Genomic DNA, 23,879 nt, shown 5'->3' with positions numbered 1-23,879 from the left:
CTTAACAAATCAATTTTACATTTACGCAAAAACTATTTATGTGTGTATATATGTACACACTATTAAAAGTAGAAGTGCACGGCATTAAGCCATTTCCTATAAAATTAAATATGAGGTTCTACTTGCTTTTAGAGTAAGCTTGTGATCAGATTAATTCCTTCACCAAGATAATTGAGGGTGTGTTCATGTTGGTTTAACACTAATTTGGTAGTAAGTGTTTATTTTTGAAAAACTTGTGACCTAAAACAAATCATAAATACATGTATGTAATTATATAGCGCCTCATTGAGAGACCAACAAAGTTGGATGTCTAGATTTTACTGACAAAAAAAGGATGAATGTTTTACAAATTGAAACGGAGGGATTAGTAAATAATATAGAGACACGTTGTGTAAACATAAACACATGTGAAATAGGCCTATAGAACAAAGTAGAATATCAATGAAATACAGACATGTTCTATTTATTGGAAGAGAAGCGCAAACAGTTATCACTAAGGTGGAACTTTCTGTTATTCATCCTTTTTTTTTTGTCAAAAACAGGGTCTAGCTCGTTAGATCCGAGTTCAACTAAATGCAGTATTTTCAACACTAAACATCATCAAATACAGATAATAATTAATAACCATATCAAAAGAATAATTTCAGTATAAAGAAACCACATTAAAATGCACTTGAAACACCTCAATCAATCAAGTTTTGAATGACACAAAACTATATAATATTTTCCTAATCATCCAGTAGGAAAAACCACACCAGTCTTCTTGATGAAGTCATGTCTCCAAGAAAATGTCTAGGTTTATATAAAGAAAAGAAATGGAATGTATCTATTAAAGATAAAGGTGTCTCCCACACTTCCAATTCCTGAGTCCGCCTCTGAGCACAGATACGGGAATAGTCAGGCCCCAAGAAGATACGGAACACCGGTGAAGAAAACAAACCAGAAGCACAAATAATTCTAAAACATTAAATGTTATAGTTCAATAATTTTGTCTCCTACTTCTGCCTCTTATATATCTTCTCCAAGAATGACTTGAGAACTGCTTGCATTGGTTTGCTTAATTTGGTTTCTTCATCTTCAATGGAATTTATCAGCTCTTCATACGTATTCTCCTCATATTCCCGGTACACATCCTACAAATTTCCAAAAGCAATACGCGAGTGTCAGTGGTGTATATAGCTTATTAGGTATAAGGGTTCAACCAAATGCAGTATTTTCAATACAGAAGCATGGATATATATGTGAGAAACCCCCAACTTTTAATAAATACTATATTGTAAACTCATAATTTGAAAAGTAGGATAGGGTTACTTAAAAGGTTGACGGTATCAAGTTTAAATCCCGAGTCCACCTCAAGTCAAATACCATATCTGAGATGACATTTTACTAAGAAAAGAATACAACTTCATGACTACTTATCAAAGAGAAATTAGAGAGAGCAGCAATAGTAAAGAAAGGAAAAAAGAAAACCTCAAGTTTGAGATCCTTATAGAGCGCCTCAATTTTAGCAACACAAGCTTTATCATCTATTCCATAGTTCTCCTGCAAACAAAAATCTTACATTTAACATATTGCTCATGCTAGTTGTTTGCATAGCTATGTTGCTCGGCCCTCCAAAAATATTGCTGCGCTCATAGCTTTAGTAGGATCAAAACACACCCAACAATACTTTTGAAGAGTTCGAGCAATATAGTTACAAACAATGTTAAGCGGTGACAAGTTTTTTAGGCTTACATCCAATATTTTCTTCTGCTCCTCGTTGCAGCGCTCTAGGGCTTTCACAACCAACCAAGAACACTTGAAATCTTTAATATCTGTGCCATTCTGATAATAAGACACAAATCGTTATAAAATCTCTACATTTTCTAGTTAAAAGAGCTACATGATCAATTTTCAGGATTTTGTTTAGTACCAACTTTCTTATAAAACCTACCTTACCCAACACCTGTGGATCAGCAAAGCAGTCCAGGTAATCATCCTACAAAGGACCGAAAGCTTTCAGTCAGAATTTGTAAAGTATATCTGTAGTCAGCAGATGGGATCTTAGGTAGTTCGGGGAAACAAACTAAATGACTTGGACATATCAGATAGGCTATCACGTAACTCGTAAGACACATAATTGTTAGCCACATCCATAAAACAAAAACTTTTTCATTGTTTGACCATACGGCACATGAATCATTAGTGTGTCAACAAGGTGTCTTAGAACATTTAGACTTGTTAGGGGGTGATATGCAGCTCTTTTGTAAGTACAGGAAATGTCGTGTGCTGAAAAAACAACTTTTCAATCTAAAAACAAATGTTAACAATAAGAATGAATATTCTAATATGTTTCTTTTCATAAGTTAATGAGTATGTCATGTACAGATAAAGACCAGTTTGGTCTCAAACGTTTTGTATTTCTTTTTTTTGAGAAGGAAAACGTTTTGTATTTCTGAAACAAAAAACAACTTTTTTCAGAAAAACTTAACTAAGGTATGTCCCAAAACAAAGTTTTCTAGATTTTCAATAAGAGAACCAAAATCAGAACTAGTCTTCCAAACCAGCTACTTGGTTCACAAAAGAAGCAAATGCTTTGATCTATAGACGTTTTAGTACTTCATATTTGATTATAATAACTCACACATTTTCAACTATTAATATATGTCGGTGTTTCCTTTTTGGGAACCTACTCTAAAGCGGATTATGCGCAACGGGACAGCTGATCTCAATTCCAATGTTAAGAAGCATGGAATTAACCACTCGTTCAGATCTAATCTAACATTTCTTTCTGAAATCAACATAATTCATATATATACAAAACCTAATCAAAACAAGTGTGTTTCAAAAATGTATTCCAACCATATTTATGAAACTAATTTCATCAAAACAAAGCTTCTCTTCAAAAATTATATGTTATGCAAATAATTGATTTGCGAGATTTGGAAATGTTGTCAGATAGATCTCATGGTATAGAAGAAGATACTTGAATAGATGCATCAGGGTTAATCGTAATTCTTACCTGAACTTGGAAATATATTCCCATTTTGATGAGTATGTCCTTGGCATTAGCATGATTGTCAAGATTCTCTCCGGCCATAAGAAGTGCACATGCCACCTGAAAATATAGATTAAGTAATTTATATATACTTTAATTATGCACATCATCTTGAGATAATTCCCATTAATCTGTACAGAGAGTTCATTAAGAGGAACACGAAGATGTACCCAAACTAAGCACACACAATTTTTCTGAAGTTGTGGTTACAATTAAGAATCTAGAGAATAAATCAACAAAAACATTAAAATAATAAATGGGAAAAGGGCACAGTTAGCTCAGGCTGAGGCGGAAATCTAAAGAGCAATTTAGATTCATCAAACTAATTTTGTTGTTTTTTGAAGCTTGTAAAGGGTTGAAAGTTAACTGGGGGAAGAGCAGTTTTTGGAGTGGGGAAATTGCCCACAACTTATTTGGGTTTATACACACAAAGATTTGAAGATATTGGACAACATAGTCGAGAAGACTGAAAAAAGACTAGCTAGATGGAAGGCTCAATACATTTCTTTTGGTGGTAGACACATTCTTATCAACTCTGTTCTAGATTCTCTCCCAACATATGTTATGTCTCTTTTCACTATACCCGCAAAAGTGGTTAAGAAATTGAACAAAGTTAGGAGAGATTTCCTTTGGCATGGCTGCAAAGAGAACAAAGGATACAATTTGGTCAAGTGGGCAACAGTTTTGCATAGAAAAGATAAAGGTGGCTTGGGCATTAGAGATTTGAGGAAGCATAATAACAACAGTCTTTTGATGAAATGGTTGTGGAGATACACAGAAGAGAGGCAAGCTTTGTGGAAAGATTTGATTAAATGTAAATATGGGGAGGATGAATTCTGGTGTAGTAACATAAGCACGGATGCTTATGGAGCGGGGGTTTGGAGAGCTATTACAAACTTAAGGCCCAAGTTAGAAGCAAATTTACATATCAAGGTGGGGGATGGAAGGAGAACTAGATTCTGGTGAGATGTATGGATCAAACAAACCCCCCTAAAGACTTGTTTCCTGATCTATTTATTTTGTGCACTCTGAGGCAAATGATCAGTCATTGCTGGACAGTACAAGGTTGGAATCTCTATTTCAGAAGACTTCTAAATGATTGGGAAATAGAGAAAGTAGCCAAACTGTTGGAGGAAGTGGGGGATTTAGCAGGCATCAATACTGACAATGATGTTGTTAGATGGTCACACAGTAAGGATGGGATCTTCACAGTTGGCAGGGCATATAAAAAGGAGTGCAACTTGCGAAGTAACAGATACCAGAGTTCATGGAAAAATATCTGGAGGGCTGCAGCATCAACAAAAGTTAAATGTTTTACTTGGTTGGTCACTAGAAAGGCATGCTTGACACATGAAGTCTGAGGAAGAAAAAAAAGATCATAATTCCGTGGTGCTCTTTATGTGGGAAGACAAGAGAAACTAACAACCACTTATTCTTACATTGTACTTCCACAGCACAAATATGGTCCATGTTTCTCAAATATTCAGAAGTGAAATGGATTATGCCCGAACATTGGAGCTGATTTACTTAGTTGTTGGATCAGGAGAGGAGGTAGCAAGAGACAAAAGACCTGGTGGAATTTGATTCCACATTGCATTTGGTGGATAGTGTGGAAGGAGAGAAATAGTAGGAATTTTGAAGATATATCCAATTCCATTCACAAGGTTAAGTGGAATTGCATTGTATCTCTATATTTTTGGTGTAAAGAGATAGGATTAGAGGATTCAGATCAACTTTTTGATAACCTCTTAGAATTCTTAGGATCCCTGTAAGTATTTTGCTCTTTGTTTTTTTTTTCTTTCTGATTTTCTAAAGGTCCCCACCATATCCTTATAGCATATCCTTATTGCTGAAGAATACAATGTTTTTGATCCAGAAATTTGAGATTGTTTTAGAACAACAGATTTCTTCCACACAACGCAAATTTCAGAAAAAGAAATAGACGTGAAGAACTCCTCATAACGAATAGTGACTAACAAGCTGTTAACTCAATTAGGAAGGAATACCATACTCACTGGGAGATAAAATGAATAATAAGCAGTTTTATACTGGACAATCCGCCCATGACTGCATGAAATCACATCATCAATTAGTTAAATAATTCAAGTAAAACTGAAAGCAGAACTTTTTAAAAGATTATCGATGAAGTCTCCTTACATAGACAATGAGTACTTTGATAAATCTTTCTCTTGTGTGGTAATCAAATCTATCATTTGTCCACAGGCAGTCTGGTATTCCACCTGTAAAAACATGTTGGCAAAGCCAAAAAGAAAAAGGTAAAAATGTTCAGCATTATAAAAAGTTTAATTAAGAGGCCTCATTGCGCATAAGAAGACTCAACCTCATTAAACAATTCAAGAAGATCAACATAACAAGGCTTTCCTCTAAAGTGCTGTTTAAGAATAACAGCTATGTGGTTGCGAAGAAGTACGCCATCATTAACAGCAATCATGCCAACCTGCAAGAAATATTAAAACAATAGTCACTCCCAACAGTTCAAAGAGAAAAACAGTAGTCTCTTAGCATGCACACATACCTTGTCTAATCTGAACCAGCATGGTTGACCTCGGCGTTTGGAAGAGCCATCCATTATATCATCATGAACAAGGAAGTATCCTTGAAGCTGTAGCATACATTCCCACAAACCATACACTCAGAAGAATTCAAAAACTAACAATGTTTCTTGGGGGTTATAATAAGGCTCAGGTGTAGCTTGAAGAGTGCTTAGGTTGCATACCCATTCAATGCACCAGCCAAGGGAGGATATTAGAATGATCTCCTCACTACTTAGTTGTTTCCCTTCTTTCAACAAACTGTAGCTATCAATAGCAGAGAGCCCGTGATTCAGCTTTCCTGTACAGAGAGTGTATAAAGTACTTGGAATAAAAACTTTTTAGCTATGAAAAATGAAAGCGGAAGAAACTTTTAGAATAAGTAGAACTAGAACTTCATTCCAACCTCCAAGTAGATTGTGGTCCAACATCTGAAAAAACCACGGGAAGTATAAATTAGTTTGAAGTTGAAGTTCAATTTGGACATGTAATTTTGATTTTCAAGTAGTATGATTTTCTCATTAACAAGAAAACCACAAAAGTTGAGAAAACAATAAAAGAAAAATTTAATTATTATACAAAGCGTCTTGCCAAAATGAGCAAACCATAGTTCATAAACAGCATATCGAAATATTCTACGCCGCCGCATTCATAAATTGCATATCTCTATGTCAAACTTTCAATACAAAGTAATTATTTAACACAATCTTTCACATGGAACGAACAATCTTTTCACAGCGAGCATCAGTCTATTTTTTAAAATTTAAAATTATACGTATTGATATCATATTCCAAATCAGCCATTCAAACACCTGCTAAATAATCAAAATGGGGAAAAGCAGAAGAAATTAAAAATTACCTTTGCTATCCAATCACAAGCGCCATTAGTTAAATTAATATCCAAGTCCTTTAAAATCTCGGCTTTAAGTTTTTCATAAACCTCCATGAATTCTGCCCTAAAATCACTCATTTTTCAATGTTGTTTTCGTTTGTTTTAGAGGAGGAGAATTTTTAGGTTTTCGGCACACAATGCTTTTTATTTCTTATATAGGAAACAAATAGTGGTGTAATTGGTTGAAAAGTGGCAAAGGGCACTTTTAATCCATCAGCTGTGGCTGATAAATTAGAGTGTGTTTGGATTGACTTAAAAGTTCGTCAAACCTACTTTTAAGTCGGTTTTTGACTCCTGGAAGTATTTGTCAAATATAAAAATAACTTAAAATAAGTTAGGAAGTGTTTGGCAAGGTTAAAAATAACTTAAAATAAGTTAAACCAAAAGTAGGCTTCCCCTACTTCTTATTTTAACCTTAAAAGCTACATTTTTTAAGCCAACTCAAACGGACTCTTAGTATTGTTGTTGAATGAAATCAAACAAATAGGTCAATTATGTATCACTTGCCATAGTAGTCCATTACAGAAAATAGATAATTTTAAAGTTAGCCACCAATCCACACATTTTTTGGAAATATAAAAATAAAGTGAATTTTTGTAGGGCTTACCTACTTCTTGTTTCTTAATGTTGGTGGTGTTTGGATCGGATTACGTGCATTATGACTATTTTACTAGATACACATCATGTTCCATCAGCATAAGTTGTGAATATTGTTACGAATTTGATGATGATGGGATTGCACTAGGGATCAACTCTTAGTCCGTTCCTATTTGCATTGGTGATTGGATGTATTGACACATTATATTCAAGGAGACATGCTATGGTGCATGTTATTTGTTTGGCTGCCTGTCAAATGATCTTCGTTTTTTTCTGTTTGTTGCTTAAATTCCAAATAGCCATCAGCTGGTAAGTGGAGAAATCAGGGAATATGCTGCATCTCAGAGACTTAGCACATTTTCTGCCATTCCTGTGATGCTTAATGATGCTCTCTTTTCCAGCTTATTGGGATGACTCCACGAAGCAGGTCTATTATGGGAATGCTGTGAATCAGAAATGTCCTGGAACAGGCTAACTGACTGACAAAGATCAATAGGAGTTCCTACTTTACAATATTCATTATAACACTAGTGGTTCCAATATTATTGGCAATTACAATCTTGTATATATTTAGGGCTACAGTGATGTGATGCAGTGGTAGCTGTTTTTGAACTCGATCTGATTTCTTAATGAGTTCTGAAGCTTTGTTAGTATGATATTTAGGTGAAGGAGGGTAATGGGCGAGCTTTATTATTCCCCGAGTTTTGAAACAATTTGTCTGCCCCTCTGGGGTTTATCATTATTGAAGTAGCTTTAATTCTTCGGAAGTTAAGTATAAATGAAAATTTTCTATCCGAACTAATAATTTTGTATGTGTGTCTACATAGCAATTCCCAATGCTACATCTTTCCTATTTGATGATTATGACCCAAAAACAGAGTGAATAGCGAGCCAGCTATCAACAATTATTGATTGGATGGACTAGAGTGTACTGAATTCCTTACTACGTTGAGCTTGGCTGTTGACAAATACAAGGGAATATTCAGGCTATATATCCAAATTGGTAACCCTTGGCATGTTTTCGAAAATGAGCATAAATATTGAACATACATGTGCAGAACATTAAGACATTTGGCATAACATAAAATCTGAGGATTTACTTGCTTCTAGAATAAGTTTCTGATCAGATTAATACCTTAGCCAAGAGAATTGTGGATGTTTTAAAGTTGGATACACTAATTAGCAATTGTTTATTTTTTAAAACTTGCGGTCTAAAGTAATTTATAAATATATGCGACTATAAATTATCTCAATAAGTTTAAGATAGAAAGCTTAATATTAAAACTTAAGTATAGGAAGGTAAGAATTTTTTTTGGAACTGACTAAAAAGGAAAGAATGTCATACAAATTGGAACGGAGGGAGCAGTAAATAACAAGAGACAAATTATGTAGCTTCCTATTTTGAAAAATAAACACATGTGAAACAGGCCAATAGAACAAAGTAGAAAATTCATGAAATACACACATGTTTTATTCATTCGAAGAAGCACAAATAACTATCACTAAAGTTGTGCGCACTATGGAGTTACCTATGATGGGGAGCTGGTTATCACCAAAGTGGAACTTTCTGGTGCTGATTCAGATAGTCTGGCTCCAAGCAGGTACCAAACACCCCGTGAAATGAAAGACGCACAAATAATTCTAAACATTAAACACAGATATTCAATAATTCTATTTCTTACTTCTGCCTCTTATAAATCTTTGCCAAGGATGACTTTAGAATTGCTTGCAATGCTTTGCTTGGCTGAGCTTCAATAGAGTTGATCAGTTTTGCATATGTCTTCTTCTCATAATCCAGGAGCACATCCTACAAATTCCCAAAAAGAACAGGCCAAAAAGAGTGGGGTATCTAGCGTATCACATATGAGTTCAACTGAATACCAATATTTCCAACACGAAACATGGATGTTCTTCTTTTAGCAAATACAGGGTAATAACTAATAATCATATCAAAAACATGATTTCAGTATAAAGAAACCACATCAAAATGCACTTAAACAGCTCAATCAATCAAGTTTTTTGGTATGATGTTTTTCTAATCATCAAGTACGAAAACCACACCATTCTTCTTGATGAAGTCATGAGTTGTGTGATCAACCACGTTTGTATTGTTCAGCTCCAGATTGTAGAAATCCATCTTATCATCTGTAAATAGTGGTCCAGCATGCCATGTACCATGACTCAATTTAATAAACTTTGGACCTGAAATTCTGAAAGCCTGCACTTCATCAACAGCAGGAGGCACATAAAAATGCCCACAATGTGACTTCACAACAATATCAACAGCACCCTTGGTATCAGTTGGATCTACAATCGATGGCTTAGCAACTCCAAGATACCAAACATTGCCTCCAATTGATCCAAGACATTGAGTGACATTGGCATGATGTGTTATCTTAGAAAATTTGAGCGATCGATCTTTAAGTTGCATAATGTAAAACCTAGGAATCCCATTGCTCAAATCAAGCTGAGCATCACGAGGACCGAATTCTTCCCCATCTGGAGACGCTTCAATGACCTGACACCACCAACAAAATACTCAGTGAAATCCTACACGTGTGGTCCGTAAGGGTAGAGTGTACACAAACTTTAACCCTACACCTCACGAAGGTAGAAAGGTTGTTTCTGGAGGACCCTTGGCTCGAGTACAACAAATTAAAGTAGGTATGAGTATGAAAAACAATATTGAAGAAAACATAGCATGTATAAGGAAACACTAACGACAAATTAATGCAATAATTGAAACAGGATAAACCATAGCTGCTGATAGCTCGTGTAGGTAGAGAGACTGTTTCTGGAGGAATTGTAGTTACGAAAAACACAAAATGACAGAGAAGAAAAACATAGCAAGTAACAAGGAATCAGTAACAACAAAATAGTGCAATAACCTGAACACCATAAACAATATATGATAATAGAAATCAAAAGTAACTACCTGTCCAAACTCTTTAAAAGTTTCTGCGGTTGCTTCTATAGGTTTCAGCTTCACGACTGACGGCGACGTCGTGCTAACGCCGGAAGATTCCATTGATACAGAAAAGGAACGACGGCGAGTAGGCAATATGGGAAGGGAAAAGTAGTGAATGGATTGATGAGTAGATTCTGTGAGTGATTTCACCGGAAAGGAATCGGAACTACTATCGGCGATCGGAGATCCGGCGAGTCGGCGATGTAGCCTGACGGATGGCGAATATATGAAAGGCTTCAATTTTAGCATCTTTGAGCATCACTCTACAAATTGGATAACTTTTCAATAAAAAAATCAAAAATAATACGAACATTTCATTTTAAAATTATTCTAAAATTATAAATATTCTTTCATTTTTAATATAGCACAATAAAGAAAAGTTTCATATATGTGTAAATATGAATTTGGTTATGTATATCTAGGTAGATATCTCTAAAAAAATGTATATATTTGTAATCCACGTTTCCTAACAATAAAGATAAAGTGATATATCAATAAAAACTATTCTGAGTGATAAGTACTCATTCATTTTTAACTAGAAATTAATAATTTGAGTCTCCTAATAGAAAATCGCCTTTGTCATAAGAAACATTTTGCCACTTAATATGAAACATTTTAGTGCAAATTAAAATTTACGCAGACTCAGATATAAATATCGAACGAATAAAAAGGATTCCACTAGTTGATTTGATTGCACTTAATGGGCTTACCTGAGTTTGATTACCACTTTTAGCATTTTCCCCAAATTTTAATATTTCAGAGAGTTCAACACCCACTAGGTAGTAAGTAACTAACATGTCTCATTTATTTGAAGGGGAAAAACAAATAACAAGTTCAACACCCACTAGGTAGTAAGTAACTAACATGTCTCATTTATTTGAAGGGGAAAAACAAATAACATGTCTATGTTAAAGATAGAGATGTCTCCGACACTTTCAAATCGTGATTCCGCCTCTTAGCACAGATTTGGATTATTCAGGCTCCAAGCAGGTACCGAACACTCGATAAAAAATAAAACAAATAATTAGAAACATTAAATATTGAAGTTAAATAATTTTGGGTTTGAATGGGCTTAATAAAAGCAGCTTTAAAAAAGTACTTTTGAAAGTGCTGAAACTTATTTTTAAAATAAACAGTTATGCGTTTGGATAATAGTGCTGAAGTTAAAAAAAAGTTGTTGATGTGTTTGACAAATAAGTGTTGATAAACAGTTTTTAAATCAAAATGTCTGAAATACCCTTAAAAGTTGTTAACATAATAAAAGTTAATTAATTTATATTTTATAGCCATAAATAATTATATTTTGCTATCATTCACATATTTCTTTCTCATCACAAATTATTTATAAGAGGAATATAAACTTATTATAGATTTTAAAGATATATAATTTGAATAGATCAAAGAACGATTTAAGATTTTATTTTAGTTTCATCCATAGGTAATAATAATAGTCTATCATTCACATATTTCTTTATTATCACAAATTATTTATAAGAGGAATATAAATTTTTATTTAAGTTATATGTGCAACTTATTTTACATTTTAATAATATATAATTTGTATAGATCACTTGAAAGATTTAAGATTTATTTTATTTTCATTCATTAATAATAGTAATTGTCTATCATCCACACGTGAAAAGGGAAAAATAGAAGAAAGAGATGTTAAGGTTATACGGGTAATTTGAAGATTGTATAAAAACATTAAGGTTAAAAAGGTAAAAATGTGGTCAACTTAAAATAGTTTATAAGTTGAAAAAAAGAAGCACTCTTACCCCAGCTTTTAACTTTTGGCTTAAAATAAGTTTTTTTTAAAACTTAAAATAAGTTATTTTGAGGATTGCCAAACAACTAAATAAGTCAAAAATTAGCTTTTAAGTTAGTTTGACCAGCTTTTAAGCTGAACCAAACAAGTTCTTTATCTCCTACTTCTGCCTTTTGTATATCTTTGCCAAGAATGACTTCAGAACTGCTTGCACTGCTTTGCTTGGTTGAGCTTCAATGGAGTTGATCAGCTTTTCATATGTACTCCTCTCATATTCCAGGTACACATCCTACAAAATTCTCAAAAGGAATAAGCCAAAGTCAGTGGTGTATCTAGCTTATTCGATACGGGTTCAACTGAACACAGTATTTTCAACACAAAACATGGATATGTGTGTGTGTATGTGATAAACCCCTTCCGTTTCAATTTGTTTGTCTAACTTTTGTTTTTACTATGTATCACAAAGAATATCAGTTTCCTTTTTTGGCAGCGCTTTAATTTCAACCTTCTACGTGGCATGTTTAAGACAACAAGATTTAAGAGCATTTTGGTACATTCTACATATCTTTATTTTAACATCACAAGATTCAATTTTTTTTTTACTTTCCTAAACTTTGTTTCGAGTCATAACTAGACAAACAAAATTGATACAGAGGGAGTGTATATTCTAAACCCATGATTTGAAAAGTACAATAAGGTCACTTTAAAGGTTGACCCTATCGAGTTTAAATCTTAAATTCGCCTCTTATCTGAGATGACTTTTTACGAAGAAATGAACAGAACTTCATGATTACTTAACAAAGGAGAGAAGAAAAAGCAGCAACAGCAAATAAAGGGGTAAAAGAAAACCTCAAGTTTGAGATCATTGTAGAGCGCCTTTACTTTAGCAACACAAGCAGGGTCATCTTTTCCATAGTTTTCCTGCAAACAAAGTTCTTACATTTAGCATTTCCTCATACTAGTTTGTCTGCTGAGCTATGTCACTCGGACCCTCCAAAAATTTACCCATACTTGTGTCGGATACTTCAAAATGTATAGCTTTAGAGGATTTGACACACACGGGGCAATATTTTTGAAGAGTTTGAGCAAGAAAGTTGCAGAGAACATAATCAAGGGAAGACAAGTTTTTTAGGCTCACATGTAATAACTTTTTTTGCTCATCATTGCAGTGTTCTAGGGCTTTCACTACCAACCAAGAGCACTTGAAATCTTGAATATCCGTGCCAATCTGATAGTAAGGCAGATCATTATAAAATCTATACATTTTCAAGTTAAAAGAGCTATGCGATTGATCTTCAGATTTAGATTAGTGGTAGCTTTCTAATGAAACCTACCTTACCCAATACCTCTGGATCAGCAAAGCAGTCCAAGTAATCATCCTACATAGTACCGCAAGCTTTCAGTCAGAAGTTGTAACATGAAAGCATATCTGTAGATGGGATCTTAGGTATTTTGGTAAACAAACTAAATTAATAGGATTTCAGATAGTCTATCACGTAATCGTAAGACACGTGGTTGTTGGCCACATCCATAAAGAAAAATATTGTTTCATTGTTTGATCAAATTGCACATGAATTTTTAGTGTCAACAAGGTGTCTCAGAACATTCAGACTTGTTGGGGGGTGATATGCAGCTCTTTACAGGAAGGTTATTAGCATATTGTACAAGCACAGGAAATGTCATGAGCAACACTTGAAAATAGCAACTTTTAACTGAAAAAACAAATGTTAATCATAAGAATGAATATAATACTAAATTTCTTTTGATAAGTAAATGAGTATGTCATGTACAGATAAATGATCAGTTTGGTTTCAGATGTTTTGTGTTTCAGAAACAAAAACAAATTTTTGTTCTTTTCAGAAGACAAAGCTAAGGTGTTCCAAAACATCATTTTCTAAATTTTCAATTACAGAACCAAACTGAGACCCAGTCTTCAAACCCCGTTACTTGGTTCGCAAAATTTCTTTTTTTTAATCACTCACACATTTTCAACTATTACTATCTGCCGGTGTTCCCTCTTTGGCAACCCGTTCTAAGGTATATTATGGCGACACAACAGCTGACCTACATTCCAATGTTAAGAAGCAGGAATTCAAGCACTCATTTAGCTCTAATCTAACATCCAAAACCTAATCCGAACAAGTAGTGTTTTTCAAAACTGTATTCCAATCATATTTATGAAACTAGTTTCGTTAAATAACTACATCAAAAACCAAAACCAAACCCTCTTAAAAGATTATCTGTTAAGCAAAGAATTGGTTTATGATATGTGGAAATGTCGTCACACAGATCTCATGGTATAGAAGATAGAAATGAATGGATGCATCAGGGTTAATCATAATTCTTACCTGAACTTGGAAATATATTCCCATTTCGAGTAGTATGTTCTTGACATTAACATGATTGTCAAGATTCTCTCCTGCCATAAGAAGTGCACATGCCACCTGAAAATATTGAAGAAGTAATTTGTATATACCATAATTAAATGCACATCAATCTTCAGGTAATTCCCATTAATCTCTACAGAGAGTTCATTAAGAGGAACAAAAAGATCAACCAAACTAAACATGCACAAAACTTTTGAAGTTTGCTTACAATTAAGAACCTAGGAGAATAAAAACAACAGACACATCAAAAGTAAATAAATGGGAAAAGGGCACGGTTGGCTCAGGCGGAAATCTAAAAATAAGAAGTTGGGTAATATGTTTTCTGGAAGTTGCAAATAGCTAATTTACTTCAAGTTGATTCAGAAATTTGAGATTGTTTTAGGACATCAGATGTCTTCCACACAACACAAATGTTCAGAAAAAGAAATAGATGTGAAGATCTCCTCATAATAGAATAGTGACTAACAAGCTGTTAACTCAATTAGGAAGGAACATCATACTCACTGGGAGATAAAATGAATAATAAGCAGTTTTATACTGGACAATCCGCCTATGACTGCATGAAATCACATCATGAATTAGTTAAATAATTCAAGTAAAACTAAAAGCAGAATTTTTTTACAAGACTCTTGATGAAGTCTCCTTACATAGGCAACGAGTATTTTGATAAATCTTTCTCTCCAGAATGTGTGGTAATCAAATCTATCATTTGTCCAGAGGCAGTCTGAAATTCCACCTGTAAAAACAAAGCCAAAGAGAAAAAAGGAAAAATGTTCAGCATTATAAAGAGTCAATTCAGAGGCCTCCTTATGCATAAAAAGTCTCACCTCATTAAACAATTCAAGAAGATCAACATAATAAGGCTTTCCTCTAAAGTGCTTCTTAAGAATTCTTGGTATGTGGTTGCGAAGAAGTATGCCGTCATTAGCAGCAATCATGCCAACCTGCAAGAAATAATAAAACAATAGTCACTCTCAACAGAGTTCAAAGAGAAAAACAGTAGTCCCTTAGCTCACGCACACACACACCTTGGGTAATCTGAACCAGCATTTTTGACCTCGGCGTGTATGAGACCCATCCATCATATCATCAAGAACAAGGAAATATGCTTGAAGCTGCAGCATACACACCCACAGACCATACACTCAGAAGAATTTAAAAACCAACAATGCTTCTTGGGGGTTAGAAAAAAGACTCAGGTGTAGCCTGAAGAGTGCTTATGTTGCATACCCATTCAATGCACCAGCCAAGGGAAGATGTTTGAAAGATTTCCTCACTGGTTAGTTCTTTCCCTTCTTTCAACAAACTGTAGCTATCAATAACAGAGAGCCCACGGTTCAGCTTTCCTGTACAGAGAGTGTATAAAGTACTTGGAATAAAACCTTCTAGCTATGAAGAATTATTAAAGCAGTAGAAACTTGTAGAATAGGTAGAACTAGGACATCATTCCAACCTCCAGGTACATTGTAGTCCAACATCTGAAACAATCGCGAGAAGTATATATTAGATGCAAAAACGAGGACAAATTGAGACACTGGCTTTCTGGAAAATGCACTAACTCGGGAAACAGTAAAAATGAACAGAAGCTGGCCTAAGGCTGTAATAAAGTCAAAAACTTGTCATATCAAAATTACTAAACATAATGATGTTAGAAATTTGTCATATCAAAAGTAATGAACTGACATTCAAAAAAACAGCTAGTTTATGTTGTACGAGTTATGAGTAATAACCCAAATAAACCATTTTGACATTTTCAACTATAACTTTTAGAATAGAGATAATACATCCCCCACAACTCTTTCTACTGTAATCATAAAACATTGGAGGAACCAGAAGGTTAGGAGCGGGTGCAGCATCTGTCACACCACTCCTAACTCACTTAACTAATTCACTTACTCCAAGTTAATGCTTAGATCCCCCTGTTGCAAAGATATTAACTAATAATTCTCTATTACTCTTTGTAAAAACAAACAACAAAGCAGTAAGTGTTCTCCACTTCCACCCTTGGAAAAACATAAAACACCCAGCAAAACCGCATGCAGTCTCAAATAATGAGATGGTGGGTTCCAATAGGTGTATTTGAAATAAACTATATATCCTTTTATAACATCAAAATTTTACTTCTTCACAGTATGTTCGGAGCACAAGGTAGGGGGGAAACTAATTCCTTTTTAACTTACATTCCATTATCAATACAATGTTTAATGCCTCTCTCATTAAGATAGTTGAGATTACTTTCCTTCCGATGCTACAGACGCATCCTTATGTACTCATTTTCTTGTGCAGTTGATCACAAATAAGGTTGAATTTTTGCAACCCCAAGCTTAGCATAGAAAGGCCAATTCTCTTTAGTGGAAAAAATGAATTCAAGCACTATCAAATAATGTAAGGTCCTAATCCTCATCCCACCACCCATGTGGGTCTCAATAACATGAATAAAATGATAAAAATCAAAACTTTATTGTAAAGAAAGAAATTCCTACAAAAATAAAAAAGATTTTCCCATGAGTGTGAAGGATAAAAAATATTTAGCACAAAGAAACCGGCTAAAAACAATATCAAAAGCACGATTTCAACATAAAGAAACCAAATCAAAATGCACTTAAACAGCTCAATCAATCAATTTTTGAATCCCAAAACTGTATCAATGCTTTACATCAACTCCTTATCCACCATATGAATCTTTCATGGCCCTTTGTTTCCTATTCGGTAGTTCTATAAACTAAGGTCCCGTTTGAACCGCTTGAACATGATTTGAAATCAGATTGATTTGAAGTTATAATTTGGATTTTTTCTCATAAACAAGAAAACCACGCAAGTTGTAAAAACTATCAATTCCAAATCTTCTACAAATTCTTACCAAATGAGCAACCCATTGTTCATCAACAACCTATCCAATTATGCTAAAGTACATAGCAATTATTTAACATAATATGAATCTATATTGTAAATCATAATCTCAAATCGCACATGCAAACACCTACTAAACAATAAAATGAGGGAAAAAAAGAAGAAATTCAAAATTACCCGTTCGACCCATTGACGACCATCATCAGTAAACTCAAAATCTGGATCATTAAGAAGCTCAGATTTCAGTATTTTGTAAACATCCAAGAACTTCGACTTCAAATCACTCATTTTCCCACTGAAAAAACTGTTGTTTTCGTTAATTTCTGATAAAGATGAGAATTTTTGGGATTTTTGAATGCAATGCTTCTCTTCTTTCTCATATATAGGATCCAAATAGCTATGTATTTGGTTGAGAAGTGACAAAGAGCATTTGTAATTTGTGAGTAGCAACCTCCCTTTATGTTGCAAATACATAATATTATTGTTGTGAAATCAAATCAATAACTCAATTATATATCACTATCATTGTGAAAAAAAAAAATTAGATTATTATAAAGTTTGTTATGAATTTTTTTTTAATGTGGAAATATATATAATAAAGAGAAAAGAGTTTGAATATGTTTTTAGTTTTTATTGTTTTTGATATTGAAACGATTTTTTCTTTATTTAGCGGTGATAAATTTTGATGTATTGGATGTATTTGTATTTATAGAAGTTTTTATTTTTGTGTTTATCGTAGTTGTTAGTTTTCGAACATGTATAACTTGTGTTAGAAAATTGGTTAATGAGATATGATATATATTTTTAAAAAAGGGTTGGATATGTTTGTTCTTGTGTTGAAACAAATTTTCTTTATCTAGTAGTAATGAATTTTGATATATTGGGTGTATCTGTATTTATAGAAACTTTTTTGTTTCTGGTGATTATCTGAATTAGTTTATACATGGTGAAAGGAAATATTGGAATGGTATTAGCTACTGAATATTTTGACGATAAAAAAATAGGGAAAAAAATAGATTAAGATATTTATGAATTTCATTATGTTTCTATCAATATATTTATGTATTTCATTCAATTTTCGTTATTTTGTTAAGTTATTTATATCCCTTAATTTTGCGGCCTAGAGTTGTATATCCCATGTTACAAAAGCAATTTACATATATAGTATACGTCTACTATTACACAAATTACCTAGATATATCCTTTTGGTTTGACGAAAAATTTTAAAAAATATTTTACTTTTTTTTATTTCCTATTTTAAGTGAAATTTTTTATTATTATTTTAATAGTCAAATTTATTTATTTTTTTCACTTATTTTCTCGTAAATTTTATGATAGATTCCAACTTTTTTCTTTTATGAATATAAAAAAATAAATTACAATTTAGCAGCAAATAATTTATTTTTTCCCCTTGTTTTTCTCTCCTTTTCTCATTAGCTCTTTTTTTCTTTTCATTTCTCAAGCAATTTATAAAAGCATAGTGTTGAGAATAATAACCAGACATAACAAATAATAACGAAATCACTATGCATCATCCAGAAAAAGTCACCGAACAACATTAAAATAATGCGATAACTGAAATATATAACATGTCTTAACAAAAAGTCGAAGAACAAGAAATTAAGGGATTAATATTAATTCTACTTGAATATATGAACTTAATAATTATTTGAGTTTCTTATTCTTATTTAATTTTTTCTTTTTTCATTTCTAATAATAAAACATGAGAAATAAAAATTAAAAAATAAAAATATTGGACTTGCCATCATCTTATTGGGCTGTAAACTTTGCCCTTTTTCTCCATGAAAGCCCAATCTAAGTATTGGACCCACATTTACGGCCCAATAAGATGATGGCAAATATGTAAATTAAGGATCGAAAACCGCTTAATCTTTTGATAGCGGACTCCATTGATTCTGTCTCTTTCACTTTTTCGGGTCGAAGTTTCAATTTTTCCGATTCTCCCATCGCTCTGCGTCTGAGATTAGGTATTTTGATTTTTTTTTTCGTATTTTAGTTCAATTTAGGGTTCATCAATGTTTTCAATTGCTGCAATGATGTTTTTCTAGGGTTTCAGTTGATGTGTTTGTGTGTTTCTCGTTTTGTATTAGCGTAATCTTATGGTTGATTCCTTCGTTTCGTGTTTATTTTTGCTTTTACGATTGATATTGAGCTGCTTGCAGTTAGGAGAATAGTATTGTTGTTGTGGTGGTGGTAATGATGATCATCAACTCTACCTCAATTAAAAACTGTTTAGGATCAGCGATACGATTCCTACTGATTTACTTGTCATTCAAGTTTGGGTTTTAGGGTCCTTTGTAAACAGCCTCGTCATTCCAGTTTGGATTTAGGGTCCTTCGGAAGCAATCTCTCTACCTCCACGAGCACGAGATGAGGTAGGGCTAAGGTTAAGTGGGATTTTGCTGGGTATGTTGTTGTTGTGATTGTGGTGGTGGTAATGATGATCATCAATTCTACCTCGATTAAAAACTGTTAAGGATCAATAATATGAATCCTGCTGATTTACTTGTCATTCCAGTTTGGGTTTTAGGGTCCTTTGTAAACAGCCTCGTCATTCCAGTTTGGATTTCAGGGTCCTTTGGGAACAACCTCTCTACCCCCACGAGATGAGGTAGGGGTAAAGTCAAGCGGGATTTTACTGGTTATGTTGTTGTTGTTGTCTTCATCATCATCATTAGTTAGGGTTGTCTATATGAATACTGTAACAAATCTGGGCTATTCGATCCCATTTCCTTCCTATTTCAGTACATGTTTGTGTGTTTATATGGTATTTTTTTTCTTTTTCTTTTACACTAGCTTAATATATAAATTTTATGGTAGTTTCCTTTGATTCATATTTATTTTCGCTCTACCACCAATATTGAGCTGCCCGGACTTACGAAAGAAGTTTTGATTCAGGTTTTTGAATTTATTAATATTGTTGTTGTCTTTGTTATTATTGTGATTATCATCATCAATTCTACCTCAACCGAAAACTGTTGCGTATCAATGATGAGAATCCTACCATTCCACTTTTTACCCATTTTTTGTTCCTGCTTGGTTTTTGAGTTTCATCCTCATCATCAGCTTCATCATCTCAATCCCAAATGAGTTGGATCTGTTTATGAATATGCTACTAAACCCCATTTTGTTCCTATTTCAGTTGATGAGTATTTTGTTTTAGTTATTATTGTTGTTCATAGAATTTAGTACTTATTACTATTTTTATCAACAATGTGATAGTGCCACTCTAGTTGGATCAGCACTATGAATCTTCCCTATTTGTTTGGAATTATTTGTGCTCATTTCATTCCGATTTCAGTTTCTGAGTAAAACTTATATTTTATTGTATAGATTTTGTCTTGAGACCCAGAAGATATGACAACGGCAGCTAGACCTACGTGGGCACCTGCTAAAGGTGGCAATGAACAAGGTGGAACCCGGATATTTGGTCCATCTCAAAAATACTCTTCAAGAGACATTGCAGCTCACACAACATTAAAGCCCAGGTTAGTAATCCTATCTTCTCTTGCCCTTCCATTTTCATCTTTGTTTTGACTTTTAAGGAACTTTTTTGCTTATATTTGCAATGTGCATGGAGAAATTTTATACTAGGTGTTGTGTTACCAAGTACAGGAGATTTGGGCTTGTGCCAATGCAACAGTGCAAGTTCTTTGAATTAGTTAGTTTTTGGAAGTCATGTCATTGAGTATGATTTGGAGCTGTTGGATGATAGAACTATAGAATTGTGACAAATAAATTTGTTAATATCTTGATGTCCCTATGGTGATGTATCTATAACTGAGTTACAGGGGTATATTTATGATTTTACTTTAACAGAGTTGTCTGTCAAGCTGGTTTTGTTTAACATGTTCCATAGCCAGTAGAATTCTAAAATTATTATCAATAAATATTATATTTGGGAACTTGTCAGAAATTCTAACTTTGTCAGAGTGTTATTGAGAGGCAAAGGGATATAACTTTGATCTCTAATTCTGTGCGACATATTTTATCCAAGCCCTAATAAAATAAATTAGTTCAGACCATCTGACTGAAGTGGGTTGGATTATTTTCTCTCTTACTGGTCATGGATGTATCCATAATTAACGTGCAGTCTAGGGAGTTTTCATGGCTCAGACAACCTATTTCAGTAAGATATCTAAGTTGCATTGCTAGCTATTAAGTGTACATGTGTATGCAATTGCATTTTATATTTTGAAATTGTTAAACAGTAAAATGCACTTATCGCTGTAGGATGGTTGTAGTCAAAAGCCAAAAGCAATAATAGTGCCATGTTTGCTGGAGATTTAAGCCCAAAGTGCAATTAAGGCACCAACTAAGAAATAAAAGAAGCACGCCTTTAACAACACTGGTCATTTTGAAGCTTGGGTAGTTACTTATTTGTAGACTGGTAAGATTGCTCTACCAACTTTTCTCCAAGGGCTTAGTTCACGTGGCAAAGGATGAGACCTGCGTCATGCAAGCTGAACCTAGTATTAAGTAGAGGGGCGAGCCCGTTATCCCCGAGTTTCAAAGGTTTTGATTGGTCCTACTGTTTTCTTGATCATAAGAAAAGAATTGCTCAACCAACCTCTGAGAGTAAGAAATATTGGTGTATACATGTTAAAACTAAAAAGAACGTTCTTAAATGTGCTTCCTGTATCAGAAAATGGTAAGCTATTGGAACATTATGCTCCAAAAAGTATGATAAATGTGTATCATGGTTTTTCCAAAGAAAAGCATCAGCAACTTGTAATTATTCTAATTTTATTTAAAAGCTAAAAGATTTTTTGATAAAGATTTACAAGCTAAAAAGATTTTTTTGATAAAGATTTAAAAGCTAAAAGATAACATGATGTGTCTGCCAGAACCAGGTTGAATGGCCAATACTCGGATTACTCCTAAATTGATTGATGAATTTCCTGGAATGTGAAATTGAGATGTTTATCACTTGAGTAACTTTTAATTAGTTGTTTATACTCTATAGCCTGATTTCGAATTGTTAATCTCTTTTCCTGTTGTCATGTATGTCACAGAAAGGAAGGACAAGACACCCAGGATGAGTTGCAGAAGAGGAACCTCCGGGATGAGTTGGAGGACCGTGAGCGGAGGCATTTCTCTAAAGACAAGAGTTATAATGGTAATTAAAGTCTGCACATCCCCCCAAACCCCAACCCCAAAGTGTGTTAGTGAGAGTGTGTGTGTGTGAGAGAGAGAGAGAGAGACCTGCCCACAGACTTGTTTAATTATAGGCTGACTTTTGTTCAGTGCCTAACTTTGTATTGTTATTCGATTGTAGATGACAGAGATCGTCGAAAAGGTAGTCAACTCTTTGTGGAAGGTGAGTGACTGTTTTTTGGTTGGATTAATCTTGGATTTCTGACATGTTTTTCATTAACTTTCTTTATCAATTGACAACATTGTTGTTGCAGGGGCTAAACGAGAGATTGAAGATCGTATTGTTCCGCGGAGTGCTGATGCTGATGATGCCGATGTGGATGTTAAGAGTGGTGATGAGAGGTTTGTAATCTCCTGCACTTGTGCATATATATTATTTTCGATATACAACTTATGGATTAATGTTCTCACAGAAGGCACATCGTTTGAATAAACATCTTTCTTATACTAAAACTAAACTGTTTTCTTACGTTATGTACTAAACTGATGTTGTATTGCTTTCTTGATGTGGTTTCTTCTCGTCTCGAAATTGCTGTTTAACTTTAATAGTAATTGTGAGTCAGGAACTAATAAGTTGTTTCTATGTTCACTGAGATTAGTGATGACGACGATGATGATGACGATGATGAAGATGATACAGAAGCTCTCTTGGCAGAGCTTGAACAGATAAAGAAAGAAAAAGCAGAGGAAAAACTTCGGAAAGTAAGTACTAACTAGATGCTCATTTACTTCAAATTTTTGCTATCAATTTCGTTGTGACATTATGTGATGGGATTTTATCTCATCTAAAAGAGTTAATACCAGTTTCACATTCATGTAAAAAGCCAACCAGTCATGTGATTTTGTTTAACTTGTTTATCCCCTTGTAATTGTGTGATTTTGGCAGGAAAGGCTAGAGCAAGAGGAAGAGCTTAAAGCAAAGGAGGCGGAATTATTGAGAGGAAACCCTCTGTTAAACAACAACCAGCCAACAACTTTCAGTGTGAAGCGAAGGTTTGTTTGTCTTTAAACTCTCGCTTTGATAAGATTCTGTAGCTATGATTTTTTTTTGTTCTCATCAGATGTGCTTCTGTATTCTCAGGTGGGATGATGATGTAGTTTTCAAGAACCAAGCTCGAGGTGAAATGAAGGCAGCTAAGCGCTTCATCAATGACACTATCCGGAATGACTTTCACAGAAAGTTTCTTCATAAATACATGAAGTGAAACATGTCTTTGAAAAATGCTCCTAGAGTTGGCAAATATTATAATGTCCATCCATGCTTACCATGCAGTGTACCTTCAACTTAATCGAAGCAAATTGAACTGTTTTGTTTTGCTATTGTAGTGTGTGTGTAAACCAAAACACTAAATCATTCTCAATTTTTATGATACTATACGTTTTATGATGTTGAATATACATTTGCTGTGATTAAACCAAATGACTCCTTTTCATTCTTTTCATTAGCACCAAAAGTCCTACATTTACCTGGGTTTTTCAATTATGTATTAGGATTTCTTTTTCAGCATGAACGAAGAAGATGAGTACATGCATTTCAAATTCAGGGGCGGACTGACACCATCGTTTAAGGGGTTCGGTAGAACTTTAAACTTTATATTTGTGTTCAAGTGATCTACTTATCAAGTATTAATAATATATAAACTTCAAATCTTA

At 33.8% G+C, this 23,879-nt stretch overlaps 4 protein-coding genes across 7 annotated transcripts; 1 reads left to right on the top strand and 3 right to left on the bottom strand.

The window, feature by feature from the left end:
- Positions 1–641: 641 nt before the first annotated feature.
- Positions 642–8,902, bottom strand: FPPS4 (farnesyl pyrophosphate synthase). 4 transcript variants are annotated; one of them, XM_069290110.1, is made up of 13 exons: positions 8,761–8,902; positions 8,608–8,665; positions 5,996–6,020; positions 5,775–5,890; positions 5,574–5,660; positions 5,379–5,495; positions 5,195–5,277; positions 5,044–5,104; positions 3,002–3,097; positions 1,934–1,978; positions 1,735–1,824; positions 1,471–1,542; positions 642–1,133 (listed from the first exon to the last, which is right to left on the bottom strand). In XM_069290110.1, the coding sequence occupies exons 3-13, from the start codon at positions 6,018–6,020 to the stop codon at positions 996–998; spliced, it is 930 nt and encodes a 309-aa protein (XP_069146211.1). In that variant the 5' UTR covers positions 8,608–8,665; positions 8,761–8,902; the 3' UTR covers positions 642–995. The 4 variants fall into 4 exon arrangements, with proteins under 4 accessions (XP_069146211.1, XP_069146212.1, XP_025883710.2 ...); XM_069290111.1 differs by having other exon boundaries at positions 5,053–5,104; XM_026027925.2 differs by adding an exon at positions 7,089–7,507 and having other exon boundaries at positions 8,608–8,770.
- A 44-nt stretch (positions 8,903–8,946) lies between these two features.
- LOC101249026 (uncharacterized) lies at positions 8,947–10,470 on the bottom strand. The gene is made up of 2 exons (XM_004248325.5): positions 10,014–10,470; positions 8,947–9,596 (listed from the first exon to the last, which is right to left on the bottom strand). Exons 1-2 carry the CDS (start codon positions 10,293–10,295, stop codon positions 9,114–9,116), a joined length of 765 nt encoding a protein of 254 aa, XP_004248373.1. The 5' UTR covers positions 10,296–10,470; the 3' UTR covers positions 8,947–9,113.
- A 1,247-nt stretch (positions 10,471–11,717) lies between these two features.
- On the bottom strand, positions 11,718–17,608 carry FPPS2 (farnesyl pyrophosphate synthase). Its single transcript, XM_004248274.5, has 12 exons — positions 17,226–17,608; positions 15,652–15,676; positions 15,429–15,544; positions 15,227–15,313; positions 15,026–15,142; positions 14,846–14,934; positions 14,703–14,754; positions 14,160–14,255; positions 13,146–13,190; positions 12,950–13,039; positions 12,661–12,732; positions 11,718–12,100 (listed from the first exon to the last, which is right to left on the bottom strand). The coding sequence occupies exons 1-12, from the start codon at positions 17,520–17,522 to the stop codon at positions 11,972–11,974; spliced, it is 1,215 nt and encodes a 404-aa protein (XP_004248322.3). The 5' UTR covers positions 17,523–17,608; the 3' UTR covers positions 11,718–11,971.
- Positions 17,609–18,898: 1,290 nt separating this feature from the next.
- Positions 18,899–23,646, top strand: LOC101265967 (uncharacterized). Its single transcript, XM_004248296.5, has 8 exons — positions 18,899–19,036; positions 20,403–20,557; positions 22,085–22,188; positions 22,348–22,389; positions 22,481–22,568; positions 22,826–22,928; positions 23,113–23,219; positions 23,308–23,646. Exons 2-8 carry the CDS (start codon positions 20,427–20,429, stop codon positions 23,429–23,431), a joined length of 699 nt encoding a protein of 232 aa, XP_004248344.1. The 5' UTR covers positions 18,899–19,036; positions 20,403–20,426; the 3' UTR covers positions 23,432–23,646.
- Positions 23,647–23,879: the final 233 nt, after the last annotated feature.

Source organism: Solanum lycopersicum, chromosome 10 (assembly GCF_036512215.1).
Source record: "Solanum lycopersicum chromosome 10, SLM_r2.1".
In the NCBI taxonomy this organism is placed as follows: domain Eukaryota; kingdom Viridiplantae; phylum Streptophyta; class Magnoliopsida; order Solanales; family Solanaceae; genus Solanum; species Solanum lycopersicum.
Note: the sequence above shows the minus strand (reverse complement) of the source record. Positions and strands in the feature narration are given on the sequence as shown.

What these genes read in the sequence shown, in the direction of transcription:
- FPPS2 (XM_004248274.5), bottom strand. Translation starts at nt 17,522, where the DNA reads ATGTATTTGCAACATAAAGGGAGGTTGCTACTCACAAATTACAAATGC. An exon ending in GGACTACAATGTACCTGGAG is followed by an intron (nt 15,545 to 15,651) that starts GTTGGAATGATG and finishes CTCTCTGTACAG; the next exon opens with GAAAGCTGAACCGTGGGCTC. An exon ending in ATTATTCATTTTATCTCCCA is followed by an intron (nt 14,256 to 14,702) that starts GTGAGTATGATG and finishes CAATATTTTCAG; the next exon opens with GTGGCATGTGCACTTCTTAT.
- LOC101249026 (XM_004248325.5), bottom strand. Translation starts at nt 10,295, where the DNA reads ATGCTAAAATTGAAGCCTTTCATATATTCGCCATCCGTCAGGCTACAT. An exon ending in CTTTTAAAGAGTTTGGACAG is followed by an intron (nt 9,597 to 10,013) that starts GTAGTTACTTTT and finishes TGGTGGTGTCAG; the next exon opens with GTCATTGAAGCGTCTCCAGA.
- FPPS4 (XM_004248272.3), bottom strand. Translation starts at nt 6,559, where the DNA reads ATGAGTGATTTTAGGGCAGAATTCATGGAGGTTTATGAAAAACTTAAA. An exon ending in GGACCACAATCTACTTGGAG is followed by an intron (nt 5,891 to 5,995) that starts GTTGGAATGAAG and finishes CTCTCTGTACAG; the next exon opens with GAAAGCTGAATCACGGGCTC. An exon ending in TTGGCTGGTGCATTGAATGG is followed by an intron (nt 5,661 to 5,774) that starts GTATGCAACCTA and finishes TGTATGCTACAG; the next exon opens with CTTCAAGGATACTTCCTTGT.
- LOC101265967 (XM_004248296.5), top strand. Translation starts at nt 20,427, where the DNA reads ATGACAACGGCAGCTAGACCTACGTGGGCACCTGCTAAAGGTGGCAAT. An exon ending in TAAAGACAAGAGTTATAATG is followed by an intron (nt 22,189 to 22,347) that starts GTAATTAAAGTC and finishes ATTCGATTGTAG; the next exon opens with ATGACAGAGATCGTCGAAAA. An exon ending in CAGAGGAAAAACTTCGGAAA is followed by an intron (nt 22,929 to 23,112) that starts GTAAGTACTAAC and finishes TGATTTTGGCAG; the next exon opens with GAAAGGCTAGAGCAAGAGGA.